The sequence below is a fragment of the Ammospiza nelsoni genome, chromosome 4 (genome assembly GCF_027579445.1).
Source record: "Ammospiza nelsoni isolate bAmmNel1 chromosome 4, bAmmNel1.pri, whole genome shotgun sequence".
Classification (NCBI taxonomy): domain Eukaryota; kingdom Metazoa; phylum Chordata; class Aves; order Passeriformes; family Passerellidae; genus Ammospiza; species Ammospiza nelsoni.
The window spans coordinates 62,075,557-62,098,977 of record NC_080636.1 but is presented as its reverse complement, the minus strand read 5'-3'; the positions used below and the strand labels follow the sequence as shown (position 1 = coordinate 62,098,977).

Sequence of the window (23,421 nt, the reverse complement as noted above, 5' to 3'; positions counted from 1 at the left end):
AGCTAGACTTTGACCAGAATGAGGAGACTAATAGTCTTTATAAATGGAGACCAGAAGCATAGGCAAACTAAATTTTGGTATTTTGCCTTTTCAACCCTCATGAAAAAGAGATCTTCACTACATTGTTAGAGTTTAACCTATCTCTGATGAAATCTGACAGTTATTCCTCACATCTGACCCTGGCAGCTTCTAGTTTGAGTGATTCTCCAAAGGTTTTCTACTGCTTTACAGGAGTTAAATAAGTATTTAACCTCATTTCGCAACCAGAAAAACCGAGGCAGAGCAACAGCTTCCTTCCATGGAAGCTTCTAGTTAAAAGTGAAAGATGCATGTGATCTGCAAAGAAACTACTGATATATCTAAGGCCACAGGAAGTGCTGATGTCAAATCGCCGAGCCGAGTTCAGGAGCTGCCACCTCCTTAGCCTGGTTGTGAACCATAGTTCCTCGCCCTATGGACCTGCAACCGTGATCCCACCATCACGTTTGGCAGACTGGCTGGATCTTTGGCAGCTCAACGTGGGCACCTCCTACCCATCCCTGGGATCCACATTACAGCCAGATTTCTGGAAAATCTGTTTTATGGTAGCTGTTTCATACCGGGAGAGATGTAGCTTTGTGCAAGAGAATGAGGTGGAGAAGGCAAGAGAAATTCACAGCAGCTCTGTTACGAAAACCCAAATACCGTGCTTCCCGGTCTCGTGTAGCATTTGTTAGGCACTCCATACAAGTGTCAATCAGCGTGAAACTACTTAATTTATAATCTTAAGACAAAAAAGGGAGAGGTAACATGGCTGCATTTCTGGACACGATTCACGCTCTAAAAGACGGAGAAATAGGAGGACCCTTGTCTTCCTCAAACAATGAACAGAGATTATAAAACAATCTAAGCGTACTACCCCAACTTATCTCCATTACGCAAACAGTAACTGGAAAAGCGTCCTGGGGGTGCCTTACATAACTCCTTGCTCTGAGCCCCCCTTGGCACCCGGGGAGTTGCTCTTTCCTCTAACCCCGAACGCAGCCCCGGCTCCGCGAGTGCCGTGCGGAGCTGCCCGGACTGAGCGCAGCCGGCGGGCGGCGGCAGCGCAGCGGAGCCGCGGAAACTTTGCGCCGCAGGGGCCGGGCAGCGGCCGCGGCAGCGCCGGGGGAACCGAGGGAGCTCGGCAGAGCCCCGAGCCTCCTCCCCGGCGCTGCGACGGACGCGGCCGATGGCAAAGTTGCACCGGCCGCTTCTTCCCGCCCGCCGGAGACGAGAGGGCGGCGGCCTCCGGGGGCAGAGGGGCGGCGGCAGGGGCTGCACAGCGCGGGGCTGGGGCGACTTACCCATGGTGCCGCCGCGGCCTCCTCCGCCTCCTGCTGCTGCCGCTGCCGCTCCTGCAGCCGCCGCCTCTCCGCCGGCGCGGAGGGAGGCGCGGGAGGCGTGTGCGCGGAGCGAGACGCGGCGCGGAGCCTGCGTGCGGCGGGCTATGAGTCAGGGCAGCACATCCGGGCACGGCCGGGAGACACCCCGCCCGACAGCCCGGCCGCACCGAGCCGCCGCTGCCGCCGGGGAAGGGCGGGAGCCGCGCAGGGAGACAGGAGGCGGCGCGGGGCCCGCGGCAGCGCCCCCGGCTGGGGAGGAGGCGGCGGCGGGGCGGGACCGCTCCCAGCGGCGGCTGCCGCCCCTCGGGCCTCCTTTGTTACGGGGGCTGGGGTGGGGCCGCCGCCGGGTGCCGGGGGCGGCTGCCGGGGATGGAGGGAGAGCGGGCGCGGCGGGGTGCACCCCGCACATCCCCGCACCGCCGTCGCTGTGCGCAGTTCCTCGGTCCGCGAGGAACGTGGGGTGGTTTAAACACGGCGCTCGCCGCCGCTTTAAAGTTCATACTTAATGATACGGACTCAAAGGAGGAGCGTTTTCCAAGAAGGAGGAGATGACGCTAGATGTATAAGGGTTTTTTTTTGAGGTGGTTTTTATGAGGAAAAGGATCAATAGAGGAAGCTGCAGGTGATGTCCAAGTGCTGCACGTTTTGCTGAACCAATATGCCAGGTTTTACACCCAAAACTGAAGGGCACGAGGTAGATCTGTGTGGAAGGCATTTTTAACAAGAAAACGAATGTCTCTGTTCATTGGTCCCCATTCCTTTCTGCTCTCGAGTTCAGTATCTGTAAAATAAGGAACAATAAAGAACTGTTTGCTGTTACAATTGTCATTGCATTTTCATGGAAAACATTTGAGGGGGAAGGAGATGTTGAATTGAGTAGCTTTTGTGGCATTTTCCAAATCTTCTCATGGTCATGTATTCATTCTTCAGGTCTTACCTGAGTAAATCCTTAAGTATGGTTAAATAGAGTAGGACCACAGAGCATGAAAATAGGGGTTTGCTTGCTGTGTAGAAATGGATAGGCCAGGGACAATTCTGATGAGTGATGCAAACAAAAAGTTTTAGTTGAATCATGCCCCACAGTGGCTTCACTGACACCAGTAGTCCCTCTCACCAGCAGTCAGCAGCTGCCAGGGATTTCCTCTCTGGAACACGTCCCAGGAGCTTTCATGCCTGTAAAAGGGCAGTGTGATGTGACAAGCAAAGAATAATTCATCAGTCTTTCTGCAGAGTCCAGACTGAACATGTTGGGGTTTATCCATTTACTTTGCTGCAGCCCTATGATTCACCACCTCTTTCCTTAGGACATAGTGGAATTTTGTAATTGACTTCAGCAGGGTTAACCACTGTCCCAGTATGCAGAACTTGATGCTGAAGATACGTAAATTTATGATCAACTGATACTGAAAATTTGTATGTTTTATAAAGCTGGACAACACAACCAGTTTTGTTACTGTTTTCCTTGCACTGAGACTGCAGGAAATTCAAACCAGAACATGTTAGGTTTTTAACTGCAGGGTTTATCTAATTCAGTACTTTAAAAAAACACAGGTTTCTTAAATGAGTCTAAGTGGTGAAAAGCTGTATTTTTTTCCTCTGCTTTCCTCTATTTTCAAACCCTGTTTGAAATTCTTCTTTGTCCTAAGTTTTTACCTCCTTATTTCTTTCACTCAGCAATAAATTTTGCTTTGGCTTTATAACTATGTCCCAAATGTCTCCTCTACTTGTCTGGGGAAAAAGGCAGTGAAATTCTCTTCTTAATGATCTCTTTGAGGGGTCATGGAAGACATATTCCACATATTATTTCATGTGGGATAAATCCCATGTAGGCTAAATTGGAGAAACACTAAAATGCTCAGGTTTCTCTAGTTTACATACATGTTCTACCTGAAATGCACACGTATGCCTTTGCAAGACCCAGAAAGGTAGGACTATTGCCTGCTTCAAGAAAGGATTTTGAGGGCAGTGACTTATAAAGAATTCTGCTTTCAAAAACTGCCAGAAAGAGACTATAAAATGTCTTTGATTATAATTAGTTTCAGTGGCTCGAAAAGAACCATGCAAAACTAAGGAGACCTTTTGTTCTTTTGACTGAATACTTATTAATTCTAGAACAGAAAGAGAAAGCTCCAAACAAGCTGATGACTTGATTTTTGTCAATCCCTTAATTAGGTACAAGATTACAACAGGAAAAAAGGAGTGTTGTTAAAAAAACCTCCAAGTCCTGCCATTCTTATAGTTGAATACAAGATCCTGCATGTATGATTACACATGGAATAGTTCAAAAGGGAGAAGAATCCTCATGAGAGGAATGTCCATCCCCAAAAGACTATATAGAAGAGTTTTGGGCCCTTAGGCTTAGATAACATATGTATAGAAGATAAGACACAAAATCAGTTTGCTGATTTTTTTTTAAAGTGATCAGCACCTGCAAAGTGTGGTCCAGTGATACCTGTGAGAACATATCATAAAAAACAATGAAATTAGGATGCTCCTGATGTATTCATGAAAAAAAAATTAATTAAAACCCAGGTTTTTGAGAAAAACAGGCAACTAGAGACAATGTATCGTGTTACTGGTGAGGTTTGCAGTAGAAATTGAGAAGGAACCTGTACAATTGTATTCTGTGGATTTCAGAAGTTGTTTAATTTCAGCAGCGGGGGAAAGACTGACAAATTGGTTCATAAAAATATCCTTTAGAACAGCTTATCACTGCTTTTCTTTCTGTACTTCTAACACAGCTGTGAAAATTGAGTTGTAGACTACAGAAATTAGGAAGTTATTAATAAGTGCTTTCTCTGCACTCCCAAACATTGACTATGTCTGATGTCCTGCAAGAAATGGAAAATTTTCTTTGAGCAAGTGACCTTCCAGTGCTTACCACTTCATGAATGCTCTTTCTCAGATCTTGCATCAATTTCAAATTCTCAGCACATCTCCTTGAAAATCTTCTTGCATACGTTATATCATTTAACTTGGCACAAGGGTGCATGTAAGGAATATATTTTAAACTGCCTCTGTATGGATGCCAGAAGGCTATATGAGCAACAGGAGCATGCTGGGATACTCAAATACATAAGGAAATATGATATGCTACTGTAATTTAGTGGAAGTCCCATCATCTGACGGGAATGGGTTATCGCAGCTTGTTCAGTAATGAAGGGCAAAGAAAGCAAAAGTGTGGGTAGCACTTTACTCCTGTTAGAGACACAGGCAACCTTTTGAATCCTGTCACCCTGAGAAATCTCAGTTTTTGTAAAACTAGAGGTCAAAATGGTGCAGGGCTATCTGTAAACTTGCATATGGAAAATAGGCCAAAATACTTCATGAGAGCTTCCTGTGGTATGTGAATAGGGAGATAATAAAAGTGTGCAGAGGGAAGGAAGAGTACTCCCAAAGTGCTGGCAACTTTCTCCCTGAAGGTAAACTGCCTCACATGGTCCATGGGATAAGAGCAGTTATTGATTGAGAAGTGAACACCTTGACTTTTTTCTGTGATAACTAGTTCATGTTCCCATATCTACTGTGTAAGTATTCATGATAAAGACTTTCTGGTAAGTTGAAATTTGAAAAAGGTACCTGTAGGCACACACAGATTGTGGTGATTGGGGCGGGGCTGTGTCCAGCCTCATCCCCCATGGGTGCAGCTGTGAGCAGCAGGTGAGCAGCACTGACAGCAATGAGCCATGGAGTGCCCAGGGGCACTGACCCATCACCAAAGGGAACAGAGGGCACACAGGGGCAATGTATGGCAATGAGAGTATAAAAGGCTGGGCTGAAGGACAAGAAGGGCAGATGCTTGCAGCCTTCTGAAGTGGCATGATGTTGCTGTCTATGGGTTGAAGCTTTCTGGAATTGTATGGTGATACTCTGTGTGTTGTGGCTGTCTCGCCTGTACCAGATGCTGTGACAGGTATGTTTTCTATCTCTAAGTGCAATTTAAATGCAAGAGTGGCAGGCCTTGGAAAATGAAACTTGAGAAATGAATTGGCTTTTTTTTAATGCCAAGCTTTCAAAAAAACCCAATGCTTAAATCTGTCTGAAGAAAAAATATCTGTATATGAGTTGTATGTACTGTATGTTATGCTGCAAGACTGCAGTAATCTTTTCTGGCCTAAAAATTTGGGGCTTTTTTTTCAATGACTTTGTTTCCATGTGTATTAGGGACAGAAAAACTGGTATAATGCCATTCATAACTCACAAAGTTACAGTAGGTGTAGGTTTGACTCACGCTTTAGAGCTGAAAAAAATTTCCTGCATAGTCAAAAAGGACTTTCTTCTTCCTTGCTCTCAAATTAAAGTGGACAGTGTATTGTATTTTGTTATCTTGTTAGAGTTTTATATTTGTTATGGCCTTTTCTACAAACCTTAAGAAGAGCTAGGAGAGCAACTGGAGGGGAAAACTGTTCTAAGATTATTGTGTCTGTTTGAAGTCTCTTTGAGCGACCTAGTCACAAGGTCTGGGCTTGGGAAGGACTTTGCTTCCAGGTGAGATTGGAAGGGGCCTTGCCAATATTTGCCTTTCCCTTCACTATGGAGGTGGTTTGCCAGCTGGACTTTTCTCTGTAAATCTCACCCAACTAGCATCCAGGTGTGCAGGTGTCTTGGGTAGGAGAATTTGGGCAGGTGATTGCTGTTTCTCAGGGATGGCAGATAGCTGGATCTGACTAAATCTCAGTAGGGGTCAGGTGAGTCAAGTCAGACTGGTTATGAAATGTCCAGGTTAAATTGTTGGCCCATTGGCCTCTGCTGGCACTGTGTTTATGGAAGTTATTCATGACAGCTGTGAGACAAAAAGCTGAAAAGGAGGGAGAGTTCTGGAGAGTTTATATTCCCCCTCAAGATTGGTGAGAGCTCAAGGTCCCTCAACAGAGTTAAATACCATAAAATGAGAGGGGTTAAAATATTCACAAAAAATCAGGTTTGTCTGCAGAAATCTCCAAATTTTCTGTAAGTGTATTCTTCCCTATATGGGCTATCATCTCCTAATTTTAATATTTTTCCTTATTAAATCAGAGGTGTGTGAGATGCATTGCAAAAATCCCTTTTATTGATTTGCAGTGCTCTTTATGAGTAAGTGCTAATACACAATCATGTTCTTGTGTTAAGGCTTCTTTGGGGGTTGTTAGATGTACAAAGCAATTATACAGTGCTCTTTATTTTTAATTGTATACCTTTAGTACTTCTGCATTTGCAGATAAAAGTTTTTAGGCTTAACCTAGTGAAGGGAATACATCTGCAGCAGAGTTTGCTATGCTGAGTTTTATTTTAGTAGTATGAAGCATTTTATACTTAAATATTATTTAGTACAGCACAAATAATACTCCTCTGTTAGGGTAATTATGCCCTATTTGTTTCTCTGCTTCCATTAATTTCTCTAATTTAAGGCAATTTAAAGTAAATTCTGTAACTAACTTCTAATTTGTGAAAGCTGCTTTAGACATGATAATACCAGAGGAAATAATTTGATTTCTACCTGAGCAATAATTATAATAGCAAAGCTGTTGTTAGGTAATGCCACTGTGTTCAACCTTTAGTGATGCCTAAACCATAAGTTTGTAGTACAAGGAAAATCATATGTTAGAGTTACAAAAACCTGGTTTGAAATATCACCTTTGTACTTCCTAGGTGGTATAGGCACGTTACCTTGGTCTGTGATTGTGTGGTCATGAGCACACCCATTCAACAACTGATGGGTAGCAAGTGATCTGTTTTTAACTGCCTGTATTTTGCTAGAACAAAAAAATACCAAACCCCCCAAAGTCCAAGAAAAATCCCACCATCCCTCAGTGCCAGACAAAATACTGCAGTGCTTTAATAATATCACAAAGCTTTCAGAATTTAAATAAGACATTACAGAGATCTTTTTTTTATAGCCTTTTATATATAAATCTTTCTGCCATTTTCCAGCACTGCAATTCAGTGAGCTTGGGCTTCCTTTGTGCTCTTCTTTATTTTGATTCCATTTGCTTTGTCTCTGTCAGGAAATAATTTTGCCACACGTGATGACTGATTTAATTCTGATTGAAGTTATGAAATGAGTAGTGTATTTGTCAGATGAATCTCTTCAGAGGAATTTGCAACTCTGAGGCAGTGACTTGTCTTGTTATTGCCCACAACATTATTGGTAGTGTTAATCTGGATTTTCCTTTCTCCAGATTAGCACTACCAACCTTCTTCTGCCTGGACTGTGTCCTTTTAAAGCCTGTCCTCTGTTGAGGCAGATAAAATGCAAACTCTGTAGTTTATTTTGCTTTTGGTTCCTTAGTATAGGATTTCAGGCTGGATCTTAAAGTAGCAAAAATTATCTAATATGTTTATGTGTTAAGGACCCTGTATGTTCAGTGGTTCTTTTACTATAAAACTGGCTGTGAATTTAATTGAATGTCATAAAACCAACTTTCAATATATGCATCTATCTACCTATCTTCACAAATATTTAATGTAATGTCTATCTACATGCACACAAATGTGTTCATATATAGTTATTTCTGGGGTATCTTAAAAGTATGAATGGCGTATGAAGGGGGAAAAAAAGTGTTTTTTTTGCATTTGTGGGAGCCTGAAATAATAACTTGGAATACCACAGCCAAAATCCTTAGGCATACATTTTTCTATGCTACAGAATTAGTCATTTTCCCAAAGAAGCTACAGTCTTCACATTCCTGTTGAAGACAGCATTTTGCTGCAGCTGCATGCCTTGTCCTTTCTGGTTTTTGTGGGCTTTTTTTTTTTCTTTTCTATGCCTTAAGCTGCCACAAATCATATTTCTCTGACTGAATTCCAGAATGTAAATAATTAGTTACATCTTGTTTGTTCTGGGTCTTGGAGGTAGAGCCCCCTTTACCACCAGGCCGCTGGATACAACCTGGTGATTGATGTAACTTTTTGAGTTGCTATTTTTCCTGGGAAAGTTCTCAAAATTCATAATGTATTTGAGGTACTGCAAGAAACATAGCCTGCAATGACATCTGGCCTATCTCTAGCTGAAATCGTGCAGTTGGGCAAATCTGAGAAGACTGAATTTTCAGATAGATGTTGAGTTCTGGTCTGAGCTGCATGCTCTCAAGTGTTTTTTATTTTTTTTTAATTACTTAGACTATACAGCTGAAGAAGTTGGTGTGGGAGAGCACGTTATGCTGTGAAAGTGATTAATGTGTATCAGCAAAGGCAGGGATGTCTCTGTGTGTGTGTAAAATGAGCATGATGGAGCTATAGCTGTAAAGTGCTGCTTTAGGCAATGAAGATGCTGGTCTCCATGAAGGGTGGGGCAAGCGCCTCAGATTGCAAATTTTGAATTTGCTTTTTAATGTTGAAATCTATGTACCAACAATGATATTACCGATAAAACCCCAACCATTATAGTGTTAAGAATAAGCTGTAGCATTTCTGAAGAAAGACAGTGTCTTCCAAAACTAGAATTAGGGAAAATCTGCACCTAAGCACCAGCAGTGAGGCCATTATCTCCTCTGAATATTTTAGCAAGTGCTTAGCAAGCTTGCCTGCTCACTGAGGCTGAGAATTTCAGAAGGACAGTTCTGAGACACTCAAATGCCCAGAAGAGATGCTCAAGATGTTGAAGCCCTTCACTTTGTTACTGCTTGAAAAGTTAAATCTAGATGCTTAATTCTGTGGATTTCTTGGGCTTTGCATCCACAGAGGATTTTATATCTCAAAATGTTAATGTCCTTCCTTAAGGTCCTTTGCTTTTACTCAAATAGGGCATTAATCTACATATACATATATACTAATAGGACCTCTCAAATTTTTCAAGTGTGCTAAACCAACTTTGCTGAGCTAGGTTTATCACTTCTTGTTTGCTTTTCTAAGGTTTGGTCCATGTTAAAAACTAAACATAAGAATATTCCAGCGTCAAAAAATATTCTTACTTTCCCTAGTGGGAGTAGAAATACAAAACTTTTTTTGTTGTTAAAAATCATCCCTATGGGAACAGGTTCAGTTGCCTCTAAGTTCCTTGGGTTGTATATAAGACTTTTGCCATTGGGAAAGATGAAAATTTCAATACAACAAGCTGAAGGATAATAGAGGGCAACAGGATTGCTGATGAGTGTGAAAGAGGTGTTGCTTAGTCTAGAATCTTTAAGATGATATTTGAAAGGTCTGCGAGGATGGTTGGGCTTGATGGATGATGATTCCGAGTATACGGCAGTGGCTTGACAGCTGATGCAGCAGTTGGACTATGAAGGGACTAGAGAGTAAGGCATGCCATGAAGAGTTCACAATTGTAGTGTAAACTTAGACCTGAGATCAAGAAAAAAGATTATCTATTATACTCCAATTTGTGCGAGAAAGCTGATCTGGTGGATCAGGAAAAAAGAATACAATAGAGATACTAAAAGAATCTGACACAAAGCAAGATGGAAAAGGATTTGTGGTCAGCAGTAGTGTTCTGACATGTAGGGAAAGCTGCTAATTAGAAGACATCCGGGCTATAGCAGCATTAAGAGAGGATCAGATTATAGCAAAAGTGAATGCCAGTGCAATTAGAAATGCAGAGGCTCTTCAATATTTCCATTCGTTGCTGCATTGTCTCTTGGACAAGCTACCCAAACAAAATAGAAAAGAAATAGATTACAATTTAGTCAAATCCATATTGTTGAATCATTTAAATATTATTTTCATCAGTGTTGTAGACCAAAGTCTGGGTTACTCATGTGGAAGCTTTAAAATGGACATAATATAAGAAGGTGTAAGAATAGAAAGTTTCATTGTTCTTGTTATTACTGAGGAGAATATTGTGGGACTGTGACAGATTTGTGTTCTGACCCATGTGCAGAAACTTGGACCTTGTTTTCCAGGAACTGAATGGGTGTGCTTGGGACCACTTCTAGGCAATGCTGAGCATGACCCTTTAACAGTGTAGATGTAGGCTATGTATTGTACAGGTATGTTTGTCTTCACAGTCACAGCTTTATTTCAGAAAACTGCTAGATAGATACATCCTCTTCCTAATAACAGGTATTAATGTGCTGGTTTTACTCATCAGGCTTTCTAATTTTGAAGCTTGGAGCTGATTTGAAGCTGCCCTATTTTAGTGCTATGTATCTGATAGCATATTTTTCCCACCACCGGTGTTAAATTTAGCCTGTCAGGCATTGTGACACACTGCAAGACCATGCAGGTGCTTGTCATGCCTGAAAACATTATCCTGAACACTGCAGGTGGGGGTGGAAGTTGCAGCAAAGGTAATTACCACATATCTTCATCTTGAGGCAGTGGAGATTGTGGTTGGGAGGGGTTTCCCTCGGGGGAGAAGGGGGAGGTAGGAGTCAGCAGTGCTGACTCGGTGCACTCTCAGTGGTTTTTGGCATGCTGAGGAGAGCTGCAGCAGCACACGAGCTGCCACCTGGGAGAGGACAGAGCCCATCAGCAACGAGGGGGGGACACTGATGCTGCAGGGGAGGGGATGGGAGGGAGAGCTTATGAAGAAGGAGACTTAAAAACAAGTTTTATAAGAGGTGTGTTATATTGTAGCTGTACAAAGAAAATTTTAATTTAAATGGCAGTTTCCCGATGCTATCCACTATTGCCTTTCTTAGCTCTGTGTTACAGCCAGGAGCTCCCAATCACCTCAAATAGTACTGTGGTTTGCCTGTTGATATGGTATTAAAAAAAACTTATTTGATCCTAGTCTGCATTCAGAAACAACCCTCTATGTTCTTATAACTTAGTATTTTTACTTATAAGGACCTCTGGAGTTGAAACAAAAATACTGTTGTCAACAACAAACTGAGAGGCCTTTGAAAAATTAGCTTTGAAGTCTTAAACTTCCTGTTGCAGGGCTGACTACAGCTGCACTTCCTGCACTTCTTGATGGCAAGAACTGCAATAATGACTAAATGAAAGAAGGGGTTTCAAGTAATGTTTTGTATTTGTATATCTGCTTTGTATTACTGGATTTTGAATTTTTTTGATGTTATGTTTGAGGTTATGTCCTTTTTCTTTGTGTATAAAGCTGGTAACTACCCAAGGTTTAAATTTTAAATTAGCTTCAAGGGCTCTAAATTAACAACCCTTGAAACAATTTATTTTTCAACAAACCTAGATAATAAATGAAAAATTAGCAGGAAAAAGAATCATGAACCAGTGTAGTTAAAATGGTTATTTGCTTCTATGTTTACTTGGATGCGTTTGTCCTGTATGAGTCTTTACTGACTTTCATTAGAGGAAGTTTTCTAAGCTCCTGTGAATGTTATCATAAGTGGAGGCCCCAGTGAGACTGCTGCTTAGTGAAAGCATATTTCCCTCCTTTCTTGGGTTTGCATTAGTGATGATGAGTTTCTAGGGCTTTCAGAGCTCCTGCCAGAAAGATGAGGCTGTGGTGTCTGCTGTTGTCGTTCATTATAGTCACTGCTGCTTGCTGATGTGCCAGGAATAGTTCAGGGATTAGCTGGAGCTGGGCCTGTGGGTACACCTGTGTGTTATGGTAATATTGTGAAAAGAGTGGACTTGGATGTGCAATTCACGAGTACATTCAAGTGAAGTATGAATAAATAAAATAGTCAAGTCTCACCTGCAAATTAATGGCAATGTAGGTCTGAAAACACTGAAGTCCCCTCTGTTGCAAAATGCTTAAAATTGTGTAGTTGGAGAGCTGTGCCTGCCTCGTTGTATAGAGACAACCTCATCTTTTTTCTCCTGCCCACCTGGCCCCTTGTACTGTCTTGTATACATTGTGGTTTTGCTAGTTCACCTCCTCTGCAGGGACTGTAGGGCTGTGTGTTGTGCAGGGAAGCCTCTTCTCTTCTTTGTGCTTGTCTGCCTCCAGGTGACCTCTGTGTCTCCTCTAGGACTAACAGTGAGAGCTGAGCCTTAATGGAGGCAGCTGTGTGTTCTGACAGCGTCAATGCTCACCCAAGTCCAAGCTGAGCCTCCTAGAGCCCACGTGGGCTCATACTCACACTCCTGTGGGATCCAAGGCTATCAAAATTCAGCATCACAAACGGCTTATCTGCATGAAGGATCTGGAAGTGAGAGCAAACAACGACCAGTGAATAGCGTAGCGATAGCTTATCACCCTGAGAAATTGGAAGGCTTGCAAGTAAAAAGTCCTTGGGTAATTTTACAGGACAGAACAAACATAAATAACTGGAGCCTTCAATAACTGTAACTTCTGCCTCACAATTTCAATGGAATATTTCATCTGTTTTCTCCTGATATCTTACTCCACCAAATAAGAAGCATTATTTATTAAGATGGTTGTCAGAGTCTAAAATAAGGGAATAAGGTACTGTGGCTCCTTGTAGTCTTTTGGACCCCTAGGTCTTTATTCTGACTGTAAAATTCTGCTGTTCCTGAGGTTGTTTATTTTAATGGATTTTTTTTTTTTTTTGTTCTTGTTGTGCAGCACAGATAGGATACAATCACTTCAATATGAAGAAAAAATAATAAATAAAAATAAAGATAATGTTTTATTAGAAGTTAAGCATTTCCAAACCTTCAGACTTTGGGGAACTGAAACTGCCTTTCCAACAGCCCTGCTCTTTTCCACAGGATCAGGCTTTTGTTCTCAAAGAAGATGAGTCAAACCCTGCTAACTGGCTTTATAGAACTCTGAGCTCTAGGAATTCTGCTGTCGTGGACTTTTTAGCAGAGCTTTTTATTTCCCAGGCAAAAACTCATTTGCATTATGGTATTGTTATGTGTTTTCCTTTGATCTCCTACTTTGGATTTCTGAGACTGAGTACTATTTTTTTACTTGCAAATCTGCTTTGCCCCAGGATATGAGAGGTTTGTTTGAACTCCTTTAATTGGCCAGTGATGTGAAAAAGGATTGTTTTCTGTATAGAAAATAAGCTCAAATAACCCCTTTGTGGAGTCCTTATAACCTAATGTAACTTTCCATGCATTTTTGCTGACTCAGGTTTGTCTTGTCTGGAAGGAGAATGGAATCTTTAATCTCTTCCATGTTTTCAGCCATGATTTTTGGATTTACAAGACATCACCATAAAAACATAGAAAAATCGAAAGATAATTAACTATGCTTTCCAGTGTTCTTATTTCAGTGCAGAAGATACAATTCCAATCAAATCAAAGGAGATCATCTGAAAAGATATTATGTGCCTAAGAAGAAAATGGAGTTTGCTTTTTAAGCTCTTTTTCATGCTGGCTTATATTGTAATTTTGAAGAGGTTGCCTTTTATTTACACTGAGGCTATATTTATATGGTGCTTTTGGACAAGAAGGAAAAAAAATCCCTTTTTATTCTTTGAGAAGCCTGAATGCAATAATCTAACCTGTAGTGTTTAAAGCCTCCATGACTGGTCTTTAAAAAGATGAGGCTTTATTAAGACTTAAAGAAGAGGCTTTATTAATATTATTATTTATTGCTTTTGTTAGCATTCATGGCATCTTGTTGGTTGTTTTTTTTTTAGAATCTTAGGAGAAAACTAGAAGTGTATAAATTTAACTTGACATTTTCTACTGAAATACAGACTGTTTTTTCTATCAGCTTTATCAACTCTTATAGGTTCCCCTACCTTCTCTTTTGTCTTGCCCCACTGCAAGATCCTTGCCTGTGACATTTTACTCTGTTCACATTTGCCAAGCCCTGCAGCCAGAGGTTGCACATGTCCTTTGAGTCCTATTTAAGAGGAACTTGTCTCTGCCTTGGAGGTGGGAGGGTGTTATCTTGAGATTGAGGAAAAGATGGCAATTTACTTGGCTGCCATGCTGTTCAGAATCATTAGCTCCAGCTTTTCTTTTTCTTCCCACTCTTTCTCCACTCTGAACTTAGACCATGTACCAGAAATAAGCTTGGTTAGATATATAAGACTTTTTAAAAAATATTCTTTGGGTATTGCTGGTCTGTATGATCCTAAGTGATTTAACCAATGTACTCAGGGAAGGCTGAATGCATAGATTTGCTGTTGGATCTTGTAGCAGTTCTTTAAATGGAGTTACTGCTGACTGAAACTTACAATTGCTAAGTGAGAGGAACATTATAATGACACAAGTGGCTACGTGCATTGTGGTACGCCTATCTTGGTTTTTTGTGACTACTATGCCTTTGGAGTTATGTTTTGGTGTTGAAAATAATAGTTAATGTTACTTCCTACTCTTCAGTGCTGTTGCTGAATTATAGTAGTTTTGTTCAGTTGGGCAGGAGCTGTGATAATCTTTCATCACGTAGGCTTAAATTTCTGTAAGGCCTGTTAAATGAGCAAAATGGTGATGAACAAGTCTGAGGAAAAAACTTATTCTTAACTCCTGAAATATGTAGGGAGCTTATGCTATTTCACTGTGTAGTGGGGAGCTAAATTAAGATAAGAAAGATGCTCCGTGTTTATTATTCTAATTTTTGCCTTGTAAAACTTACCAAAGTAATGTCTGTATATGTATTTGGTCAGTTGTAGGGCTCTTGTGGTCTTGGCTGTGTTCTGGCAGCAAGGTGTGGGTGCTGCCTGCTGCCCTGCCAAGGCACACATCAAAGATGTGTTAGCTTTGAGGGCTTTGCACAGCATTCAGCAGATGTTCTCTATAGCAGAATTAACTTGTCATGCTTGGGCTTTCTAAAGTGAAATTCCAGACTGAAACTGAGACTGGCACTTGTGTCTCATCACAGATAGCAAAAGAAAATAATTAGGAAGGGAAAAGAGCAGACAGACTGCGTTCCAGGCATTTTATGCTGTCTGTCTCTATTTTAGGGTGAACGTGCACCACAGATAGAAGTATCCAGACTGGGAGGGATGTATGCAATGCCCTGTCTCCTTTTAATTTTCTTTGGAGGAAAAAATCCAGGCCTATAGATTTGAGTTATTGAATTACCATCTTTCATGTTCCACTTCTCAGAGTTTATTGAAAAAGAAATACTCCAGAAAGCACAAGAATTATTGTAGTTTTGCTGGGTTTTTTTTTCTGTACATGATTTGTATTTGAAAGAATCTAAAATAAATGGTTGCAAAAGATATACAGGAAGATAGTCCTCAAGCTGTTCTAAGGATGGCCTCCTTGAAAATACTTACAGCCTGTGAGCTATTCTATATATTCAGAAACAGATAGGGCAAAGGTTTTGCATGTCATCCCCAGTAAAACTTCAGTCTTTCATTTCAATAAGAGATTTCTGTACTGCTGCAAATGTCTTTAACACCATAGGTAATGTTTCAATTAAATGTATTTCTGTTCTCCCTTCTTTTGGTGTTCTGAATCTATGGAGTCTTAATCTGAACATATTTTTTTCCTTTTTATGTATGTGCTGTGTTTTTCCCCAATGTACCACATGTAGTACCCTATTAAAATCCAGGGCTGGACATAAATAAGACATCAAATATGACTTAAAGTTGATAAAAATCAGAAAAATACTGATGGCTTTCATATTTGTCCTTTGTTAAAGAGGAAAGAAGATGAAAGAGCTACCACAGGATACCAGTTCAATGCAAGCTCCTGGTGTGGACAGCCTGCATTCACACCCTTCTGAGTTCTGGGGTAGCTGCTCTTGCCAGGCAAACCCTCAGATCTGTTGACAGGGATGAGGTCTCATCAATGTACGTGTGTGTATCTTGATTAAAGGTATGTGTTGTTGGAGCTGACAGGAATGTCAGGCTCTTTAGATTCCCAGAAATTCTCTAAGCCTGACAGATATGAGGCTGGTGTTGGCTGAATATATTGAGATAATTTTTCACAAAAGATGAGTCATTCTTCTTCCTATATGAATTAGTACCTCTTCCAGAATCTGAATTTACCATTCCACCTTGAGATGATTCTTTGCGCTTCAGAGACATAGCTGTATATTTTATACTACCAAACAAACACTTAAATGCTGTACTTTTAAGACATACAGAGATATTTTTTTTTATTTAGAAAACCCCACTAAAGTCTTAGTGTTACTAAGGACATATATTGGGATGCAAGTATATCTAGTGGAAGAAAATCTGTTATTTTTCTGGGCAGAGACAGAATAACTATCAAAGCATGACTAATCCTTGGAAAATGTTAAGTGTTCTGTAGCTGTGGGAAAGGGTGTTTATCCTTGTCTTTCTAATTACTTCATTTAAGTTATATCTTATCCAAAACTTTAAAGAGCAGATCCAAATATTGTGGTGTGCTATGAGTTTAGTAAATAAAGATATGATTTTTTTCCCCTTTAAATACAAAATTGCTTCTGCACTCAGGATTTCATCAGTGTGTTTTATAAGGAAGAGATGCTTTAAACATATAAACTAGCAGTAGCTATCACCTTTATGCAGACATCAATGTGTCAGTAAAATAGGTGTTGTTTAACTATATCAGTTGCATGTTAGGATGTAAACCCATTTTTCTTTCTCAAACTTAGTTCAAGTAGTCACTTAGGTCAGATTTGCACTACAAAGTTTTGCTGGCATAGCTGTTGATACTTTTATTGAATGGTGGATAGCCACTGATTTCCTCTAATCTTTTATTCATAATAATCCTTTTCTTTGTATACAGTTGTCAATAAAATAGCTTTTTAAGTAAAAGACACTGGAAGTCTGAGATCTACCTGGCGTTGTGGGAATAGATACTAATGAGCTTGGTGAGAGAAACAGGCTTGTGCCTCATGAGAGGCTGTCAGGGAAATTAAATGGCCTGGGCATGAGGTTTAGGCATGGGCTGAGCCTAATTACAGCTCTCAGACAACACTGAGGAAATGCTTCAACTGCTGCATATTGGACTGATAAGGAAAGGGATCTAAAGACATCAAGCACTCTGGTACTGATTATAATGGAGGCAATTTTCATAATACTTGGACAGTAATTGCTGAAATTGACTATTTTGGTAGGAGCCATGGTTGTAAGGTTGTGTTACAGTTTGGTTGTGTCAGTACCAAGTACAGTTTAGCATTTGCTAATTCAGTGTTAATTTTCTGCCAACATTAATTTTGATTACAGTCATTAGAACTGGATGTTGCCCTGGCATAGATAGAATCCTTCTGTATGTGTGTTTTTGTATCTCTTTTGCTGCATCTGGTCCTTAGTTAAAGCAGCACAAAAATCTGTGTGGACAAGCCAGAAACGAAACATAAGTATAAATAAACATCAACAAAAAATTATTTCAAAATGTTACTTGTTGTTCTTCCTGAGCCTACTTGCATTAACCTGATCCATGGGCAGCAAAGGGTTAAATATACAGGAAGTGGCAAAACCAACTGTTTCAGTCTTTTCAGTCTTCCTACTTTAGTGAAACAAGGGAATAAATATGGGCTGTGTTTTGCACTTCTTTCAGTCTAGGCTCTAATCAAGGACCTTCTTTTTTCTTTTGCAATGGATAATATGGGGTTTAAGAGACTTCAGTTAAGAGGGACATGTGCATTAATCCAGGGCTTTATCTCCTCTTAGGTTGTCAAATATACAGATCCTTAATAATACCTCCTCTTTAGCATCTCACTGATGTCTTGATCTCTTTCCAGCGTGAAAATTCAAGCTGTAAGTTGTCTCTTTGTGGTTAGATCTTATTTAGGATCTCTACATAACAATGATCATCCATGTTCAGGAAAGGCAAATTTAAATTTGCTTTACAGGAGAGTGGGGTCTCTGTATTAAAAGTGGAGTATAACCTGCACTGTTGCAAATAGATTTTTATCAATCAATAGATTGGCCGACACATCTCTTAATTTGTCAACATCAGGAGGGTGAGGTACTCAGTTTTTGAGTGATTTGGAGTTTGTAGCATTATGGCAATGATGAGCAATTAGGATTCAATGGGTTCCTTCCAATGTCTGGTACCTTGTGGTGCTGATCCAGACAAGAGCTAGTTCTTAGACTAGTGCAGTTTTTCTTTCTGTCTGGGCATGCTTAGTTTGATGTTGTGTGGTTGTGGTGTGTGAGGTTTTGTTATTGTTTGCTTTAAGATTTATCTGACACCAAACAGGAATGCTGCCCTGCAGATGAGCAGTCTCTGCTCTGTGCCAGACAGGAGGCAGCCCTACAGGTGCCTTAGCAGCAGCATCACAGCCCAGGCAGGATGCAGAGCTTATGGAATGATTTCTACATTCTCCAGCTACCAGCAGAGAGGGATTTGGCAGCTACAGATGGTGTGGATGTGTCCCAGAAATTTTGGGCTGCTGGCTCTGCATGCTGATGCCCTCCACAGCCAGCCTGCTGCTCAGGTGCTGTGGTAGTGACAGACAGAAGGCAGGTATTTGGACAGGCAGATGGACTTGTCCACTTGAACAGCAGTGGGCCTTGCTAACCCTGTCCCTGTTCTTCAGTAACTTGTAAGGGGCATTACATATGAAGCAATGGAAATGTTACCTAAGAGACCCTATAATTTTCTCTATTAGATGAACGCTAAGTTTTGGTGTGCTGCTGTCAAAGTAAGAGTTTCCAGAAAGAAAGTTACTGAGGTGGTGTTTCCAATAAGCCCAAACAGAACTGTTAGAGATGCTGAAAGCTCTTAAAGGCACCCAAAAAAACCCCCCAAAACAAAAAATGCTAAAAGGCATTCATGAAATGAGCCAGGAAACTAGAGGTTTTGGAAGAGGAATTCAAATATTCTTTCCCAGTCTCTTCTGGGATATTTCCAATGCTTTGTCAGGGGAGATAAAAACTCTGTTGACCCTGTTATTTAAAGTGTCTGAGTGAATGTGAAAGCCAAATCAAAGAGTTCTGTCTGTAAGAGCAAGACAGATTGATGAGGTGCTCAGTGACCTGGCTGTCATGTCCCAGAAAGTTTTCCAGGAAATGAAGGAGACATGGAAGCTGCTGGTCAGCTTGGAAAATGCTGAGATAAGATGCTGTAAGTAGTGCAGGAACAAAATAATTAGCTTGCAAACAAAGAAAAAGGTTTTGGACTGCCTTCTGCTTAAGATGTGCTGAACATCCAAAGGGCTTAGGTAAGCAAGGGTGTAAAATAAGAGCAGGCTGGGAAAATATCCTATGTGCAGAAGGTAGAGCCAAGAAATTGGATTGCCTCAGTTTAAATGACTTTAGCTTTAAAGAGAGAACTCCTTTATGATGATTATTTTACTGTAATGGATGAAAAGAGGAGTTTTGGTAGACAGCTGAAGTGACCCACCTCTGAGGATGCTGCAGAGTTTACCCACAGGAAAAGAAACCTCATTATCCAAAGCTCAAACAAGTCTGTAATACGTGCCTTAGAACTACACATCCATCATTGTTGGCCAAGAGACAGTTGAGAACTAGAAAAAAGAAATTTCATTTAAACTGTTAAAGATATGAAATGGTATTTGCTCCTTACCTAGCCAAAACCCCATGAGGCATTCTGGAGTAAATTGGTAGCAGGCCAATTTCTTGTTCATTGCAATTTAAGGCTAAAGATGAAAAGCCCCAGCGTAAGACAAAGCAAATGCTAGTGAGAATACTAAAGAGTGTTTTGTCTGTATGAATACTGATGTGATATGGTCTTGCTTGAGAAAGAGAACACTGACTTTCAGACTAATATTTGGGCTAGAAGAGTATCTTATAAAACAGTTGGAAATTATGCCATAAGGAGTCAAAAATATTGTAACACTACCTCAGGTGTTTTTCACTGCACTTGAGATTCTGATATACAAATATTTAATTCTAAGTAGATATAAAAAAGGATTGAAATATCAGCCATCCTAGCTCTTTCCTCAAGTCAGCAGAGAAATAAAAGGATGTGAATCTGTTAACTACTGTTTCTATTGATCACATGCTCAACTGTCAACAGTGTGGCAGAGCATAATCTCTTGCACAGTCTGCTCTCAGCTTCTGAGAGTAGCACAGAAATAGTGTAACTTTGCAAATAAAAAAAGCCCTGGCTAATTCAGGTGTTGGGTGTTGAAACACAGACTGAAGAACCTTGCAGGATTGGCCAAGAGCCAAAGACTGAAACCTTGCCCAGATTTCCTCTGGTTTCTCACCAGGCAGCTGAGGTGCATGAATATGACTTTCCTATTAATCAGGTTTTTAAAAAGACTTGATTAGCTTGGTTACAGAGGAGGATCTAAGGTGACTGTAGGCTTTTGTATTGCACCTGATGTGTGAAGCCTTTGATACAGGATAGAGACCCAAGAAATGGGCCACTTAAGCACATGGTAAGAAATAAGTGTGGAAAGGGCCAGATGTATGAGCTTTCATTCCATAATTGTTCTGCTGAATGCATGCCAACCCAGCAAAGCACCTTCTCTAGAGTTCAGTTTCCATTTGGGAGCAGGCTGAAGGCTGCTTTCTGTTCTCTGATGAGATGGTAGCTTGCAGCAGAAAGTGCTGGAAGCTTGGTCTGTTCTGGTGATTTGGAGAAGGAAGTACCCGTGTGGAGGGGGAAGCGGGAAGGTATTGCAGAGTGTGAGGACTCCCTGATTCATTGTGTAATGTCAAGGCCAAAATAGCCTTTGGGTCCTTGAGATAATTCAGCAGCTAAAACTGCTCATGCAAGTTCTAGGTTGATATCATTGTACACTGCTGATAGGGTGCCTGTCAGCTTCTGTGGTTTTAGGGCACACAGCAACATTTGATGAGCTGTGACACAACATGCATGGTTAATACACCCACCTTTCCATTTCCGGAGGCCTTGCAAGAGGCCCAGTGAATCTAAGCAGAATGTACTTTGCTAACTGAGTTAGTTGTGAGCTAGGATTGCAAAGCAGGGGAGAAAACTGCATTATGTGGGAGAAGGCACTAGGAAGCAATTGTGGACTTCATTTAAGATTAATTCAAGTGCATGGACATCCTCCCTAAAAGCTAAAAGGAAGAGACAGTCCACATTATTGAATAAGATGGCTAAAACCTCAAAAGTCTTAGCCTGGGATCCTCTGTCATGAATGCTTATGTGAGAGGAATAGAAACTTAGTTTAAGAAGAAAACAGGCTCCAGGACAGGCTAGCTGCAGCTGGGCTTGTCCATGGTAAGTTAGGCACAGAAGGCAACCAGAAAGCAGAACAAGGGAACAAGAATAGAGAATAACTAAACATCAAAGCATATTTAATCACTGGGACACTCATCTACTTCCCATGTTTTGAATTGCTCTATTTTATGCTTGAATTTGAAAAGTTTTTATAAGTCTGGGGTTTTAAGAATATATATATAATGAAGTGGAACTAAGTTGGATATGTTTCTGAAGAGAATTCCCTATATTTTGCTAGAAACTAAACAACTGAGACAAAGCCAACTACTGAAGGTAGGACGTGAGATCAAAATTGGAAGTATCCAGAAAAGCTTTTATCATACGAAGTCAGCCACCTAGCAAAACATTTGTATTTTGTAAAACAACCATCAATCATTCAGAAAATATTTGTAAAAGTTTCATCTCATGTTGGAGGAAATACTTACATAATATCTCTTTCCAATTATAACAGTAGAAGGGCACAATGTTGCTTAGCTTTTTGGAAATGATCTTCTGTAAAGTGCAGGTTTGATTTATCAGTTGCTACTCAGATTTTATACTTGAACTGTCTATAGAAGTGTGTTTAAAACAAAAGAAATACTGATTTCCCATCTTGACAGTAACCTTCAGGTGTGTAGGCTGGATCTTAAATTCTGTGCCTCTGCTGTGTCTTTATCTTTGTTTACAAAGTAGGTATTTTAGCAGCATATATAGACTTCAGCTACAGTCTTTTATTCCCTGAAGAATTTACATTTTTAGAGGGGTTAATATGGTGTGTCCTCCTTTCGACATATTTTTTGTACATACATTGGTGGAATAACAGCATATGTTATTTGGCAAATGTTCTGTTAGGTCTACAGTACATTACTTTTATTTCCATATTTATTAATATTGAACTGAGATTTGCTTGGGGGGAGATCTGTCTTAAATGGAAAGATAAAATGAGGATTTACACTTTATTTTCCAGAGGAAAGAAAAAGATGGAAGTAAATAATTGCAGGCAGGGCAAAACCTAGGAGTTCAGAAGGACAAAGTCAGCCTTTTGCCTTTCCGCTGGATTCACCCTAATGCTGTTTCTCCTTTGCTGCCAGCTCTAACATACTCTTTTGCCATTACATGTGCATGTGGCTGCTGGCTGGAGCACACTGAAAGATTTTTGAGCCTCACAAGCCTGGTCCACAGTGACCAGGCAAGTTGTGCTGACTTGCTGTTTCTTTTCTGTTAGCTTTCCAGAAAAGTAATTTCTAATATAACTTTTGCCTGTACTTAAGGGATCAATTACCAAATGGTGCTGTGCATTCACAAATGGGAGTGAGAAGCTCATTTACAGATGAGGTGGAGGGGGGCTCATGCACAGCAAAAGGAGTCTCCTAAAGTGCTGTTTGGGTATTAGGGGGGAGTTATGGAATGCAGCTGTAGAGCCTATAGTGCTTGCTGTGTGAAATGCCTACATTGCTTGCCTCTGAGCTCACAATACAGCTGGCATACTATCAAATATCCCAAAGGAGATTAGCAGTGGGATTTCAGTAAAAGCCTCTCTGTAAAATAACTGGTGCTTTTTTGAAAATAAAAATGTGTCCAACACTAAGTAGAGGGGAAGAACCTAACAAAACCCCAATTGTGTGAGTCCTATTTCAGTTATGTCCTTGTCTTTGTGGAACAAAGAACAAAGATTGGGTTTTGCTGATGCAAATGTTACTTCTGGAGATGGGTCACAGCTCTCCACCTTATACCCCAATTAGTTTTTCACTTTTGTGGTCTTAGTTTTTGATTTTTTTTTTCTTCTTTTTTCCCTTGTAATCACTTTTTGCTTAGCTTTGGACCCTCCCTTTTCCCTTCACCCCTGACATGTTGGTCTAACTTCTAAAGGCTTTGAGAAATATATATCCATGTAGTCCTCTCACCTTGACCCCTTCCTGCCTGCTGTTGGAAGTGCACTTCCACATGGCATCTGTGCATTCCACCTGGCGTTGTGGTTACCATGGAAACAGGCCACAGGCTGCATGAAGCCACTGATGAGACAAGCAAGAAGGGAGAAGCCTTTTAGCTCCTAAAATAGAATAATAAGTGTAGGATTGAGAACAAATATCACTCTAATTGTCAAGGACACATACAGAGCCAAGCATGAATTCTGGTGGTGCTGTAGAGTAGAGTTTGATGGTATTTTAATAGGGGAAAGTCTTGGTCTCTTTTGCATTTGTGCAGGTGTGTGCAAGGGTCTCTTTTGGCTTGGTGAAAAAGATTGAATTCAGCTTGCTTCAGTTCTGAGATAAAA

At 40.7% G+C, this 23,421-nt stretch overlaps 1 protein-coding gene and 1 long non-coding RNA gene across 5 annotated transcripts in view; one reads left to right on the top strand and one right to left on the bottom strand.

The window, feature by feature from the left end:
• Window positions 1–1,546, bottom strand: part of RAP1GDS1 (Rap1 GTPase-GDP dissociation stimulator 1) — a 90,960-nt gene extending 89,414 nt beyond the window's left edge. Inside the window, exon 1 of one of the 4 annotated variants that reach the window (XM_059471065.1) lies at window positions 1,326–1,546. In XM_059471065.1, coding sequence (XP_059327048.1) covers window positions 1,326–1,329 — 4 coding nt within the window. In that variant the 5' untranslated portion in view covers window positions 1,330–1,546. The remainder of the gene's footprint in view (window positions 1–1,325) is intronic. The other 3 variants (XM_059471064.1, XM_059471068.1, XM_059471066.1) reach the window with 3 other exon arrangements.
• Window positions 1,547–5,180: 3,634 nt separating this feature from the next.
• LOC132072771 (uncharacterized) overlaps window positions 5,181–23,421 on the top strand; it is a 77,955-nt gene continuing 59,714 nt past the window's right edge. Inside the window, exon 1 of the long non-coding RNA XR_009418386.1 lies at window positions 5,181–5,277. This is a non-coding gene — a long non-coding RNA (uncharacterized LOC132072771). The remainder of the gene's footprint in view (window positions 5,278–23,421) is intronic.